At 43.8% G+C, this 15,586-nt stretch overlaps 1 protein-coding gene and 1 long non-coding RNA gene across 5 annotated transcripts in view; one reads left to right on the top strand and one right to left on the bottom strand.

Moving 5' to 3' along the window:
* Window positions 1-15,586, bottom strand: part of LOC117527550 — a 250,767-nt gene that overhangs the window by 140,298 nt on the left and 94,883 nt on the right. The window lies entirely within an intron of this gene.
* The window catches only part of znf385c (zinc finger protein 385C), a 453,093-nt gene that overhangs the window by 347,563 nt on the left and 89,944 nt on the right, over window positions 1-15,586 (top strand). For all 4 annotated transcript variants that reach the window (XM_034189945.1, XM_034189946.1, XM_034189947.1 and 1 more), the window contains one exon: window positions 9,308-9,450. In XM_034189945.1, the coding sequence (XP_034045836.1) occupies window positions 9,308-9,450 (143 nt within the window). The remainder of the gene's footprint in view (window positions 1-9,307; window positions 9,451-15,586) is intronic.

Raw genomic sequence — 15,586 nt, 5'->3', positions numbered from 1 at the left:
GTTTTTTTTTAGAGTGTAGCATCAAATTAAGTTTACATTTAGTTAGGTTTGGGTAGTTTTAAAATAAATTAATTTAATATTTACGAGGTCTGTCAATAAAGTATAGGTCCTTTTTATTTTTTTCAAAAACTATATGGATTTCATTCATATGTTTTTACGTCAGACATGCTTGAACCCTCGTGCGCATGCGTGAGTTTTTCCACGCCTGTCGGTGATGTCATTCGCCTGTGAGCACTCCTTGTGGGAGGAGTCGTCCAGCCCCTCGTCGGAATTCCTTTGTCTGAGAAGTTGCTGAGAGACTGGCGCTTTGTTTGATCAAAATTTTTTCTAAACCTGTGAGACACATCGAAGTGGACACGGTTTGAAAAATTAAGCTGGTTTTCAGTGAAAATTTTAACGGCTGATGAGAGATTTTGAGGTGATTCTGTCGCTTTAAGGACTTTTCACGGTGCGAGACATCGCGCAGCACTCTCAGGCGCCGTCATCAGCCTGTTTCAAGCTGAAAACCTCCACATTTCAGGCTCTATTGATCCAGGACGTCGTGAGAGAACAGAGACGTTTCAGAAGAAGTTGGTTTCAGCATTTTATCCGGATATTTCACTGTTAAAGGAGATTTTTTTAATGAAAGACGTGCGGACAGGTCCGCGTGTCGGGACGCAGCCGGCGCGGTGCGGCGGCACAGGAAAAACACCTCCGTGTTGATAACCATTTGTAAAATCCAGGCGGCTTTTGATGGCTTTCAGTGGAGTGAGTATATGAGAAATTGTTTAACAGCTGGACATGTTCCAACTTGTCCTTAAGGCTTCCAGCAGAGGTGTTTTTCCTGTGGCGGAGCGTCGCGGCAGCTGCGAGCCGACGCTGCAATCCGCCCGCACGTCTTTCATTAAAAAAATCTCCTTTAACAGTGGAATATCCGGATAAAATGCTGAAACCGACTTCTTCTGAAAACTTCTCTGTTCTCTCACGACGTCCTGGATCAATAGAGCCTGAAATGTGGAGGTTGATCAAACAAAGCGCCAGTCTCTCAGCAACTTCTCAGACAAAGGAATTCCGACGAGGGGCTGGACGACTCCTCCCACAAGGAGTGCTCACAGGCGAATGACGTCACCGACAGGCGTGGAAAAACTCACGCATGCGCACGAGGGTTCAAGCATGTCTGACGTTAAAACATATGAATGAAATCCATATAGTTTTTGAAAAAAATTAAAAGGACCTATACTTTATGGACAGACCTCGTAGATGCTTTTGAATTTTTGTATCTTAGATTGAGTTAGTTTTAGGCTGAATTAGCATTTCATTTAGCATTATTGGAATTTCTTTTGGACAACATGGTGGAGCTGTGGTTAGCCCTTTTGAATCACAGCAAGAAGGTTGTGGGTTTGGTTCCACCCAACTGAATTCCATTATTTGGGGGGGGGTCCCACTAACAAAACATATATGTTTGAAAATAAAGTAATTCCTGATTCTGAAATGGCTTAAATGCAATTGAAAAACTGATTGGTGTGAATATTTTAGGATAAATTTGAGGTGTTTTCCAGTGAAGGCAAAGACAGGTGAGAGCTGTGGGTAGTGCATTCATGCAGCCAGGCGTAGAGGAGGCCTGTCAATCATCCCTCACGCCGCCTGCATTAAATGGCACATCTTTCAATTGAACTCATGCAAAAATTGTGGGCTGTCTCGTGTAGGAAGCAACAGACAGGAGGGGAAAGAAGGTTGATATCCACTCACCCAACTCCAAGATCCCGCTGTTCACGCATCTATCCCACATAATTACACCGGGCCACAAATAGAACGGCAGTTTTCTTTCCTCCCCAACCCTCGCCAAATATTTTCCATTCGTTGCTCAGCTCCAGGTTGCAGAGAAAAACAGCACGTGGGGGTATTTAGATGTGAGAAGAGATCATTTGTCATAAACCTAAGGGAGCACTGGAGTGGTGACAGGAGAATTATAGTAGAAGGGTGCAAAATGTGAAGTGTTAATTCTGTCACAGTGGAAGAGGAGTGCGAAGGAAACTCTATTCCTTTTCTTTTGTGTGTTGGATTTCATTATTTTCTCAGATGAGCAAATTAGAAGAGATTTGAAAACTTTGACTCCGATGTCACGCACACGTAGATGTTCGCACCAGAGTACAGACGCGGTGTGATGCTGGCTGTTGTGTAACACAGTTTAGTGAGTCACGGGGGGGGGGGTTGTGATGGCTGGATGAGGAGGAGGCCTGCCAGGAGGAGACAGTCAAACCCATCAGGAAAGTCATCTGGGTGAGAGAGGTAGAGGGCTGGACATTTGACTTCAGGTCTGGCCTGAACTGCCAGCGGTCGTCTGGAGTCCAACCCACGAGTGAGGCATAAATAAATCTGAAGCTTGACGCAGACACGACTCTGCACACATCACCGGGTATGCATGCAAACACATATATGGCGTGCACGCACAACATGAAACGAGTGGAAAGTAATGCAGAGTGATAGAAGGAGGTTATCAGGGGCTGCAGGCTCAAATAGGCCTGACATTCTGCAGGAATCTGCTCGTGCTGCTTCTCTTGAGTGAGCACGCTTACAAGTGCTACTAGAATCATATCCAATATGTGCCAAGTGCAAAATTACAGCTTGGTTTTATTGTGTGCGCGCGTGTGTGTTTTCCGTGTGCTGTTTGTGTGCATATGTTGCACGACCTTGTGTTGATATCAACTTCTGCGACATCCTGGGAGCTATTTGTTTTCAGAGGTGCACACAGGCAGTTCTGTTTGTGCGCACAAATCCCATCTCGTACACGCAGGCCGAGCACGCACTCCTTCACTCGCTGTCATACATGCCGAGATATGGGTTGCACTTCCGTGTCAGCATTATCATCCAAAGAGGCAAACAGCCAGCCGCTGATTTAATAAGCTGCCAAGGGAGTCACAGAGAGGTGGAGAAGCGCTATCAGCTGATAACTGTCCTCTCTGCAAGCCCGGCTTTCTCTCCGATAGCCCTGCCAAGACCGTGCGTGAGATCTCCTGCCGGCTGCTGCCCACGTGTCTGTAGGCCGTGCCTATCATGGGCTGGAGCTTTCCGGGTGCTAGACAGAGAACCTACACATGGCATGGGGTAGTCGGAGTCCTGTGTTGTGGAGCTTATGTTCAGAGCTTGTGTTTTTCAACACCCCCACCCTTCACACACACACACACACACATCACCTGCCAAGCCACAAGGACAGCAGTGGTATCTAGACATTTATAGCAACTGAACTTGTTGGTCTTCAAGAAGTTTTGCCAATCCTCCAAGTGCCGTTTTCAGTTTTTAAAAGTATGAGTATGCTGTATGCCCCTTATGAACTAAAATAAGGTCATTCTTCTGAACAGTTGAGACTATTATACCCATTTTCTGTTGAGAATCGTTCAAGCCGATTTATCCCCAAAGGATTGTTGGGTGCCTGGTTCCTGATGTAACGTGAACCCAGATAAGAAGTGTCAAAATTTGCGGTTTCGTCCCATAGATCCCCATGTTAAATGTCCAGACATGTTTACCCAAACTGTTTTGGTCTTTCCAGCTAGTTTGTAACAACTGTATGGTGGGTGAAATTTTTATTTTTTAACAACTCATCAGGTTTAAGCTATTTTAAGCCACAAGGTTATGAATAATTTGAGTGACAGCTACTGTATGCCAACAGGTTCAGAGCCCTGCTAGCAGTGGCAGCTAGTTGTTGTGGACAGACCGTTTTTGTCATTTCTCAGCATTTTATTATAAATATCTGAAAAACTATGGCTTGCTGTTAAATTAATTGTACTAACGGAGTATCTAAGAAGTCGGTGCACCAACATTTCCATACAGTGAAGTTTTAGTGTAATTTAATTTGTATGTTAGCACTAATTAGCAGGTAGCTTGGTGATGTTAGCTAACTGATGTTAGCAGTGACTCAGTGTGCTTTCTGTGTAGGCTCTCAGTTGTCCAGGTGGTTTCCATAGTAGACAATCTTGAATCTTCGACTGGACTGGGTTGCTTGATGCGAGGAGGTTTTGCTTCAAATCGCAGAAGCTTCCTCAGCTAAAATTCTTACTCTGGTAGTCTGACTTTTGTCTGACCCTTGTCGAGAAGAACAAACAGAAGCCACATAAGCTGTAGTTTTAAACCTAACCAGACGCCTCCTACTGAGAGACAGACTGCTAGTGACTAAACAATTGCTTTAATTAGCACCTATTGTGCTCTAGTTAGCACCCTCCTAATGACAGGGCAGCTGTCCCTCCTAACAATGAGACTGATGCCTCTCCTGATGGCGTGAATGACTCATTAACATGAACAAAAGACTGAAACTGCTTTGACCTGAGTACCCCATTGTAAACAGGGGACAAAGTGTGTCTCAGACCCCCTCCCCAGTTAAGGCTGGGTTTCAACTGTTTAACATAGAATGCCTCCTTGACCCCTCTCTCAAACCATTTCTTCTCTCTGGCTAATATTTTAACTTCCTTGTCCTCAAACGTGTGGTTAGTGTCTTTAAGGTGGAGATGAAATGCAGACTGAGGTCCACTGGCGCCCTCTCTGCGGTGCTGGTATAGTCTTTTGTGTAAAGGTTGCTTAGTCTCACCTATGTAGTGTTCGTTACAGTTTTCCTGACATCTGATAGAATACACTACATTACTCTGTTTGTAACTAGGGATCCTGTCGTTAGGGTGAACTAATTTCTGTCTCAAGATGTTAACAGGTTTAAAGTAAACTGGGATTTTGTGCTGTCTGAAGATCCTCTGTAGTTGTTCCCCTACTCCTGCTAAATAATGGAGAGACACTCTTCTTCTTCTTGTCTCCGTCTCCGGTCTCTTTGTTCTCTGGGACTTCTGCACTTTATCCAGGGACCATCGTGGGTACCCACATACCGTGGGGGCTTTCCAGACATGTTGTTGTTCTTTAGCCCTTCCCTCTGCAGTTGTGAGCACCTGTAGGGCTCTGTGTTGAAGCGTCCTGATCACCCCGAGCTTGTGTTCAAGGGGGTGGTTTGAACCAAAGAGCAGATATTGGTCAGTGTGAGTGGGTTTTCTGTAAACCCCTGTCTGGAACTGCCTGTTCTCTCCAATCATAACATCACAATCCAAGAAGGCTAAATGGTTGTTTCTGGCATCCTCACATGTGAACTTGATATTGGAGTCCACCAAGTTGATGTGTTCTGTAAAGTCCTCAACCTGCTGTTGCTTGATTTTAACCCATGTGTCATCGACATATCTGAACCAGTGACTGGGAGGGATGCCCGTGATCGACGTCAAGGCTGTCTTCTCCATTCGACCCATGCACAGATTGGCCACAATGGGGGATACCGGAGACCCCATTGCACAACCATGGATCTGCGTGTGCTGGTAATAGTTTTTACCCAAATCACCTGTACACTGAAAAAAGAGAATAGTTTACCAACTTAAATGAATTGTTTCAATTGGTAACATGGGTACAGTTGGTAAGTTGTTTGTAAGTTAGAGTTGATCTAACTTACTAACTTAAGTTCAAACAACTTAATTCATTCAGTTGTTAACAATTGAACCAACTTTTTAAGTTGGTTCTTTTTTTTTCAGTGTAATGGAAACCACTGGCCAGTCTGTAAAAATATGCATTAATCAAACATCCAAACAAAAGTTAGCATAGTAGCTTTGGTTTTGCTTGTTTTGGTACCTGAGATGGGCTTCAGTCATCCAGTCCACACTGTTATGTGTCGGACGCAGCTCGGAGAACCGACCAGCGTTTGAAGGACCCAGTATGAAATAAGCAGAGCACGGTACAAAGGATAACTGAATTTAATACATAACAGTGATACAAAAAATAACAAAAGAAAGTGCGGTCTGGCGTGGTGCGCTCCCAGCAGCGCTAACGGTCCGGAGCCAGAAGCTGTTCGGACCCAAGGACCCCGCCGACACCCCCCAGGTGGCCGCAACAAACCGAGTCTGTGAAAGAAGGAACCATTATGTGAGTCCACACTCTACACACAGAGAGAACACTTAAAGGTGTACATAAACAGCAAACACTTCCTGGCTTGATTACTAATCAGCTTCCCAACCTGCAGGCATGGAACATCCAGTTCACAAAACTCCACTGCAGTGGAAGCTGATACATGACTAACATACAGCTCAATATAAAAAGGTGTGAGGGACACCACATTTACTGACTGTATAAATGTTAGTCACAAAATCTAACGTACCTCAGGAAGTGTGCTGACGAGCGTGAGACCTCACCCCCTCCTCTTTCACAGACCGTGCATCAAACCCTGGACGTTCTCTGCATCCACTGATGATGAGATGGCTCCCGAGACGACGATCTCACCCGTCTGGTCACAAGGTCGAGTCTCTGGCAAATACACACTGAATACTCCAGTCTTAAATGCCACCATGTTCCAATCCATATAGATGCACCTCAGCTGTGAGTTCTGACGAGCCGCGGGTGATCAGGGTGAGGTCCTGATAACCTCAGCAACACAGCCACTCAGTCCCAAATGCAAGCCACCTGGAAGGAAAAACAAAAGACAGAAACAAAAAGGCAGCCAGGCCCCCCAGCCATACAACACACACTGGCCTTGCGCATACCCCAACTCATTACCCATGTACGGGTTAGCCGCAAGTTAGGCAAAGTCAGGAACTGCCAAGATGGCGACATGCAAAGCCACCACATTTGAGGTTGAAAACCAATCTTCAGAAAAACTATGGGTGACATCACAGATTATGTTCCAGAGCAGTGTCGAGCATCTTTAAGGGTGCAAAGGCTCACGCAACCTATTGCCAACCTCATTTGGTGCCCAGGTTCTTGAAATACTGAATATACTTGCACTCATCTGCATTGGCTTTTCTATTTTCTATGCATTGTAGTGCACAAACCTCATCTCACACATGTGAATCGAGCATGCACTACTTCATTCGCTGTCATACACACTAAGATTCGGAGTGTGCTTCCATGTCAGTGGTGTTATTGTCCAAAGAGGCAAACACCAGCCGCTGGTTTATTAACCTGTCAGAGTCATGGAGAGTTGGGGAAGCACTACCAGCACTATCACTTTGCACAAGCTCCACCTTTTTATTTAACTAAGTACATTTTATTTATTGAGAGCCAAATCTCTACACACATGCCCGATGGTTAAACCTTACATGACCCATGAGCAAGCACACTGGCAACAGTAGTGATAGGAAAACTTCCTTGGGTGCTTTTCAATTATAGGAAGAAACTTTAAGCAGACCAGACTCAGTGGGGTGTCCATCTGTTTTAGTCTTTCTAACAAATAAAACACAAAATTGTCAGAACATGTAGTGATACAAATGTTGCAACCAAGCAACCGTAAACAGTCCAGTGTTCACATTGAATGACAGGACAACCAGGAGGCGCAGATCAGAGTCGCAGCTAAACAGACTGTACTAGTAGATCAATGATTTCTTTAATGTCAGATCAGTCATTCAAAGAGGACGTCCCCCAGTCCTCACCTAAACTCCCCACAAAATAACCCATATCCCACCAGCAACATCTTAATGTCAAAGAACCGCCCACCGGTCACGGCGACTGTCCTGGGATTTGCACCAGAAGGCTACATATTTGACAATGCAGAATTCAACCACAGGGCCTGATGCGAACACAGCCACTTTAACCAGCAGGTTTTGTTGCGTTAAATGATCTGCACCGGATCATATTCAAACACATAATCTCTGAATATAATCCGGAGTTTTATCCAGCTGTCCAGAATGACTTTACCAGGTTTAGGTGAATGTGGGACACAGTGATCTATTTGTCGCTGCTTCCAATCTGAATTTTGAACAGAAATGCAGCCTTTCTTTATCCTGAGTGGAGTTTTTTTGCAGAACACATTTGTTGTGTTTCAGAATGTTGACCTCAGTCTTTTGCTGGAACGACAAAGTAGATTGTGTATTATATGCGTGTAGCTTTCTGTAATCCCACTGTCTGTGAAATGTTGCTCTTTGTCAGTCTCCTTGAAAAGTAGCTTTTGTTCCTTTTTTTTTTCTTTTTTTTTTTTGTTTTAACCGGTCTTTTCTATTTGTCAAAGCTTGTCTTACTGTAAAGTCGGCGATTGCTTTTCTTGAGCTGTGCAGCATCACACTCGAATGTAACTACTGCATTGTGTGTGTGTGTGTGTGTGTGTGTGTGTGTGTGTGTGTGTGTGTGTGTGTGTGTGTGTGTGTGTGTGTGTGTGTGTGTGTGTGTGTGTGTGTGTGTGTGTGTGTGTTCCATATATACCTGATGTGCACGCTTTGGGGTGGCCACGGTGACCCACAGCTGACAGTGATGATTGATCCTGGTGCTGCGATAAGCGCCTGCACACCGCTGAGCACACCAGTCCACTGAAATGCGGCCAGGCGGAAAATTAGAAATCTCTTCATCCCTGGTCCATTTGAAATCCGATATCTCCCATCTTCCCCTCATACAGGCACCTTTCCTCAGTCAATAAATCAGTAATTAAATGATGTGTGTGTGTGTGTGTGTGTGTGTGTGTGTGTGTGTGTGTGTGTGTGTGTGTGTGTGTGTGTGTGTGTGTGTGTGTGTGTGTGTGTGTGTGCGCATGTACATGAGGGTGTTATTTATCATTGAGGGCGAAGGGGGGGACTCAAACTGAGGTGTTAGGGTTAATGGAGGTGCTCAGTTTGCAGTCTTGCACGTGTAGTTTCTGCAGAAGCACAATCGTATATACTTACTGGATTGCCCCAGATACAAGCACGTGCATGCACAAGCATGCAGAAACCCCGGCTACAGATGGATACTCATACTATCTTACTATATAGTAAGCAAAGCAGTAGAGGTGGGCGATACCAGGAATTTTGGTATTGATCCGATACCAAGTAAATACAGGCCCAGTATCACCGATATCGATGACGATACTTTTTCATATTTAAGCTTCATAGATCCAAAGGATCTAAAAGACCTAGGATAAAATTTCGCAAAACATTGTACGTGACAACAAAATACTTTATTATCACAATCAACATTTTTGTTTAAAAAATATCACTCAACACAACTTAAAACAAAATCTCCTGAGGTAGAGGGCTGACAAACCACAATATAAGGGTGCGCTGCTCCGTGTTGTGTGACACAGTTCTGTATCACCTTCCTAACCTATGGTAGAACACGCTGAGTTTTCGGACGCAGGAACTATTGAAGTGCTACTGTGTGTGTTGGGTGTCAGCTGGAGGTGGAATGGTGCCTCTGGTATCAAATAAATCAGTCAGCTCTCCTCAAAGCAGCGCGCCTGACCTCTGGAAGTCATCCATGCAGCTCTATTCTTATAATTACACGGGGAGAGACATGTTCCTCATGTTAACATTCCCTGTTTGGTCTTACCCGCTTTCTGTTTCACTTTGTGGTCTAGGTACATCAGCCCAGGGCAGCCCCCTTCTGGCTTCCCTACCTGTCCCAAGACGGCCACTGCAGCCTCAAATTGACCTCAAACACTTTCTGCCCTTCAGACTCAATGGATCCTCCCCCCTCAGCCTCTTCCCAAACTTTAACACGGTGAGTCCGATACCGCATCGGCACCAGACGTATCACGCAGCTAATCGAAGTGGTACATGTGACTGACTGGTGTTGTGAAGCATGACTTTCAGATGAAGCAGGAATATAAAAGTTTTCACAGTTATTCTGTACTATAATGATTATTAATGTTTGGGTTTTTTTTAGCTTGAGAACAAAAACTGTTGAACTTCATATATTATCTAATTGTGCTCATTTCTAGAAAATAATTTTTTGAATGTCTATGGTAACTGGACTGCATTTATATGGCACTTTCATGGTCAAAGCTCTGTCATGCAAAAAGCACATGCTGCACACCGGGAGCAGCTTGGGGATTACGGGACTTGCCCAAGGTCCCTGAGTGATTTTCCTGATCTGAAGGGGATTTGAACAGAGGATCCTCTGGTCACAGTCCTCTGGTCACAAGCTCACCACTTTGACTACTTGACTACCACCGTCTCCCCTATGGGGAGAGACAGTGGGCTTTGAGTCACATCTATTGTAAAGATTTTGTGTACTATTTTACACCAACCTGATTTTGGTTTGGAAAGGTCCAAGAACAATACACCAAAGGTCCAACAACAATACACCAATAGTCCAAGAACAACACATGAAAGGTCCAAGAACAACACACCAAAGGTCCAAGAACAACACACCATAGGTCCAAGAATAATACACCTATGGTCCATGAACAACACACCAAAGGTCCAAGAACAACACACCATAGGTCCAAGAATAATACACCTATGGTCCAAGAATAATACACCTATGGTCCATGAACAACACACCAAAGGTCCAAGAACAATACACCAAAGGTCCAAGAACAACACACCAATGGCTCAAAAACATCACAGCAATGGTCCAGGAACAACACACCAATGGCCCAAGAACATCACACCAATGGCCCAAGAACAACACACCAACAGTCCAAGAAAAACACACCACCAACCTTTCATGCATTCAGAACTCAGTCTTGGTCAAATGTGAGAACATTTTTTTTAAATGGAGTGGGTGAGCCATTAAGTGTGCAAACCCTGCTATGTCCATGTATAACTGTAAAAGTTGTGTATTATCCATTGTAACAGTACAGAAAACAAGTGGACTTTTCTCCCAGCACTGGCCAGTTGCTCCCAGGATCTTTGTACACTTCATTAATCATCTTTGGCCATTAAGCACAAAGTGATACATTTTGACTTGAAGTGGCCTCTACATATGGATTTAAAGGGTTAAATCTTTGATTTTTTTTTTTTTTTTAAGTTTGCAGTGCTGTATGTTATGATCTGTGTGTGCTCACTGTGAAGCCATCATCATGTCTGCGGTCAGTACATGAAACATAAAGCAGCGCTTTGACTTCAGCTCGCACCTTTTGAATCCAAACCTCAAAGGCAGGATGAGAGCGGCCGAGAGTCGGTCCCTACAGATACACGTCTGGCTGTCTGGCTCCTACATGTGTGAGGAGGTGGATGACACATGAACGTATGCTATTTAATGATGTGCGTGGGCGAGGTCTCTAACCTGCTCCGTGAAAAGTGCATTTGCTCTGCCACCCACTGCTTTAGGTCATGGAGTCATCAAAAAAAAAAAATGCCCATTGGAGAATTCAGCACTCCTGGCAGAAAACACTCTGAAGTATTTATCTTAGTGGTTATGACAGCTCTCAGGCCAAGTCTGTGGTCACCTCAGCTCAAGCTGCTAAAAATAATTACTGCTAACACAATTTAATATTTTCTTTTTATGTCTTAAAGGTGCCCAATCCATTTGTAGGTATTTTAAGTATACATGAATTGGAGTGTTTCCTCCTGGACGTATAATATCTGCCAAGATTCCATGCTGAAACCATTTTCTTACCCTTGTACACAAGTGGTGGGGGGGGGCATGGCACCAATGAGGGCACAAACATCGCACACACCATCTAGTTGGCAGCAGTAATCTGCTGTATTGCCTTGGTGCTGGATATGGGCTACATTTTGTAATCGTTTTATGCTTGCTAGATCTAATAAAATAACAGCACAGCAAATTTATATGCTGTCATACTGTGCACACCTTCTCATGTCAGATATCAGAAGCTAAGCAGACTCTGCATGGGGCAGGGGGGATTGATGGGTGACTCATTGCAAAGTGGACATTGAATGATTCTGAATTGATTCACAAATGTCAAAAATCAATTTTCGAAATGTTGATTGCAGGTGTGGGAATGCGTGCTGGTGGCCACCGTTAATGAGCATTTTTCACATTCCTTATGTAAACCTGCATTTCTACTTTATCTTGAGTCATTTTGGAGCCAGTAATGTAGTTTTTCTTTCAGTACATTTGCCATACAATTTCGTTACAGCCTCTCTGTTCTGTCGTCCGTAGGAGACCGACGGCGAGTAGCGCAGCTGCACCTTACGAGTTGTGGGCACCTGAGCAAAAAAAACATATTTGAACTATGTGCAACACACCACAGAAGAAGAAGCACCTAGCGACAAATGCTGGCTGCATAGGAACACGGTTATTACTTCAAAATGTAAAAAACAACAGCTATGTGAAAGAGCGCTTGTTGCACCTCTAAAGAAATTCTGTGCTTTACAAATCTTCCACCCTATAAGCACATTGAAGGCTCCAGTGAAAGTAGACTGATTGTTTCATAAAGTTCAAAGAAAGAATGCAAATGGCATTATGGCTGTGATGTGATTACCTACATTATCTCCACTACTATTTTCATTTTAATAGGCATTGTGGAGTGCACCGTGTTGCACACGTGCATGCATAGTTTATCCCAGACGAGAACCATTAAAAAAAATATGCATGCACAAGGAGAGAATAGATGTTGAGTACCATGTTTTCTGCAGTTTTAAGAGTGTTGGCAAATCAGCTGTGCAACAACGTTTGACTACAACACAGCTTGTGTGCATGTGCATGCGCCAGTGCATCACGATGAGGTGCACATTGTCTTCCCTTTTACTTTGCTGGAGTGGTAATAATCCAAACACAGACTCGGTATATAAGCCCACACTTAAACAGTCTGTTGAATTTATAATCTGTAACTGGGAGCTACACAGGTGTAAATATGGCTGAAAAGTACTAAGTAGTCACACAGTGAGAAAGAAGAAATCCTGTATAGAACAAAGATGCATCACGATGCATTGGTAATTTTTTACAAATTGCTGCCCTCTTAATTGTAGCTGAATTGAATCATGAGGTGCTTAGAGATTCCCACCCCTAGTACGTCCTGATAAGTACTTGACCGAGAAACCACTTGGGAAGACCAGGGGCTGTATGCATGTTTCTCCAACTGGAGTTGCATCAGAAAGGGCATCTGGTATTAAAACGTTTGCCAAATCCTTTTGTGGATTTCTACCAGAACTGGTGTAGTGACTTAGTACAACTGGAGTAAGCTGAAATGAAAAATAAACAAATAAATATTTAGCCTCCTGAGAGCTAATTATGATATTGCCTACAGTATAATCTAAACTCACAACTAAGAAATAAATCAAAGGCCTACATGCCCAGATTTGCTTGTATACATGCGCATCCATTAGCTTGGTAGTGAAACACTAGTGCACCTTCAGCTCCATCTTCAGTGTGCACCAGTGTTTAATTAGTCGGGTTTGTTATGGAATGATTCATAGGTCCGTTAAATTTTTTGAGAACTTTAGAAAAGTTTTTCGTAAGTTGTTATGGCTCCCATCTTAGATTTTCAAAATCGTCAGGTTTGTTAGCTTTTTTGTTGTTTTGTTTTGAGATTTGGTAAACTATAAATTTTTAGAAAGCTTATATAATGAGGAATCAAAAAAGTTTCCTTTTTTTCAAAGGCTGTTATGGCAGCCATCTTGGATTTAAAAAATGGAAACCTTCAAAAACTAACTTTTCACTTTCTGGACTTCTGGTTAACTTAAGATCATGATTGAAGTGACGAATATGAATTTTGGCGAGCAAGGATCCGGAGGTACAATTGAAAAATTTCTCAAGCTGAGGAAATGTAATAGCATTTGCTGCCATTTTGGATTTTTATTGCGTGTGGCTGACATCAATAACTTATGGGACAGAGTAACCTGTTCCATGTGGGTAGCTTTTCCTTACTAATCAGATCCAGATAACTGCCTATTAATTAAAAGTATGTCTTCAAACCTTCTTAAAATTTGTTTGAACCCTTATACCAAGAATGGAGCTGTTATTTGTTAACTGCGTCCCACGAAGTTGACCGAGAAATCAAGAAAGTGAAAACTTTCCAGAAAGCCACCGATTTTGGAAATCCAAGATGGTGACCACAGCAACCTGACCTAACCGACGTAACCTAACCTGTTGTGTGGGCCGCTGAAAAGGAGGTACTGCTGGCCCACTACCACCAGATGGCGCCCTGCTTGGTGTGCGGGCTTCAAGCACGAGAGGGCATCGGAGCCGCTGGGAGTGACAGCTGTCACTTATCAGCACCAGCTGTCACTCGTTCAACTCATCACCATATAAGCCGGATTGCAACTCCACCTCAACGCCGAGAAATCAGCTACCGTTCCAGGTAACCTTCTCTGCTGTGGTTTTCTGAGACTGAATATTGTTCTGTGTGCAGCCGTTTTCCTGTGGATACAGTCTGAAGCTGGATTGGTGGATAGTGTGACTTGCGACGTCTTCGCCTCACACTCCTTCCAGGGAGAGTGACTGACAGGAGCTGCATGGGTGATGCTGTGTCTGGAGGTGGAGGTTCTCCCTCCCGGGGGAACTAAGCTTTACACGATTGCTGGGTGTGTATTCACACACCCACCATTAACTGTTTCTGTTTTCTGCCAGCAGTACCGGGTCTGACTGCTGAAGACAGTGGCCACCTGGGGCGCAGGGCTTGGCGGCTCCGGTGTTCTTCAGATCCATTGGTGGTGGAAGCTGTGTGGGATCTGGCTCTTCTCTCGCCAGACATCTTCTATCTTCGAGCCTGCCCACACGTCACCTTGTGTATAATTGACAATCCACATTATTGTTTTGTCTGTATTTCGTTGTGCGATTCACAACATTAAATTGTTACTTTTGGCTTATCCATTGTCCGTTCATTAACGCCCCCTGTTGTGGGTCCGTGTCACGACACCTTCCCAACACTAACCCACAGCAAATTAAAACACTGTGGGTTGTTTGGGGTTTTTTTTTAATTGCTCATTGCATACACTTTCTAAAAATATATAGTTTATAGTTTGAAGTTATTGTACTTGGCCCCACAAATCTTAGAAACATGGTGTCTAACCAGATCCTTACTCTGGATGGCATTACCCTGACCTCTAGTAATACTGTGAGAAATCTTGGAGTCATTTTTGATCAGGATATGTCATTCAAAGCGTATATTAAACAAATATGTAGGACTGCTTTTTTGCATTTACGCAATATCTCTAAAATCAGAAAGGTCTTGTCTCAGAGTGATGCTGAAAAACTAATTCATGCATTTATTTCCTCTAGGCTGGACTATTGTAATTCATTATTATCAGGTTGTCCTAAAAGTTCCCTAAAAAGCCTTCAGTTAATTCAAAATGCTGCAGCTAGAGTACTGACGGGGACTAGAAGGAGAGAGCATATCTCACCCATATTGACCTCTCTTCATTGGCTTCCTGTTAATTCTAGAATAGAATTTAAAATTCTTCTTCTTACTTATAAGGTTTTGAATAATCAGGTCCCATCTTATCTTAGGGACCTCATAGTACCATATCACCCCAATAGAGCGCTTCGCTCTCAGACTGCAGGCTTACTTGTAGTTCCTAGGGTTTGTAAGAGTAGAATGGGAGGCAGAGCCTTCAGCTTTCAGGCTCCTCTCCTGTGGAACCAGCTCCCAATTCAGATCAGGGAGACAGACACCCTCTCTACTTTTAAGATTAGGCTTAAAACTTTCCTTTTTGCTAAAGCTTATAGTTAGGGCTGGATCAGGTGACCCTGAACCATCCCTTAGTTATGCTGCTATAGACGTAGACTGCTGGGGGGGTTCCCATGATGCACTGTTTCTTTCTCTTTTTGCTCTGTATGCACCACTCTGCATTTAATCATTAGTGATCGATCTCTGCTCCCCTCCACAGCATGTCTTTTTCCTGGTTCTCTCCCTCAGCCCCAACCAGTCCCAGCAGAAGACTGCCCCTCCCTGAGCCTGGTTCTGCTGGAGGTTTCTTCCTGTTAAAAGGGAGTTTTTCCTTCC

This window comes from Thalassophryne amazonica, chromosome 16, assembly GCF_902500255.1.
Source record: "Thalassophryne amazonica chromosome 16, fThaAma1.1, whole genome shotgun sequence".
Classification (NCBI taxonomy): Eukaryota; Metazoa; Chordata; class Actinopteri; order Batrachoidiformes; family Batrachoididae; genus Thalassophryne; species Thalassophryne amazonica.
This window is presented reverse-complemented; position numbering and strand designations above follow the sequence as displayed.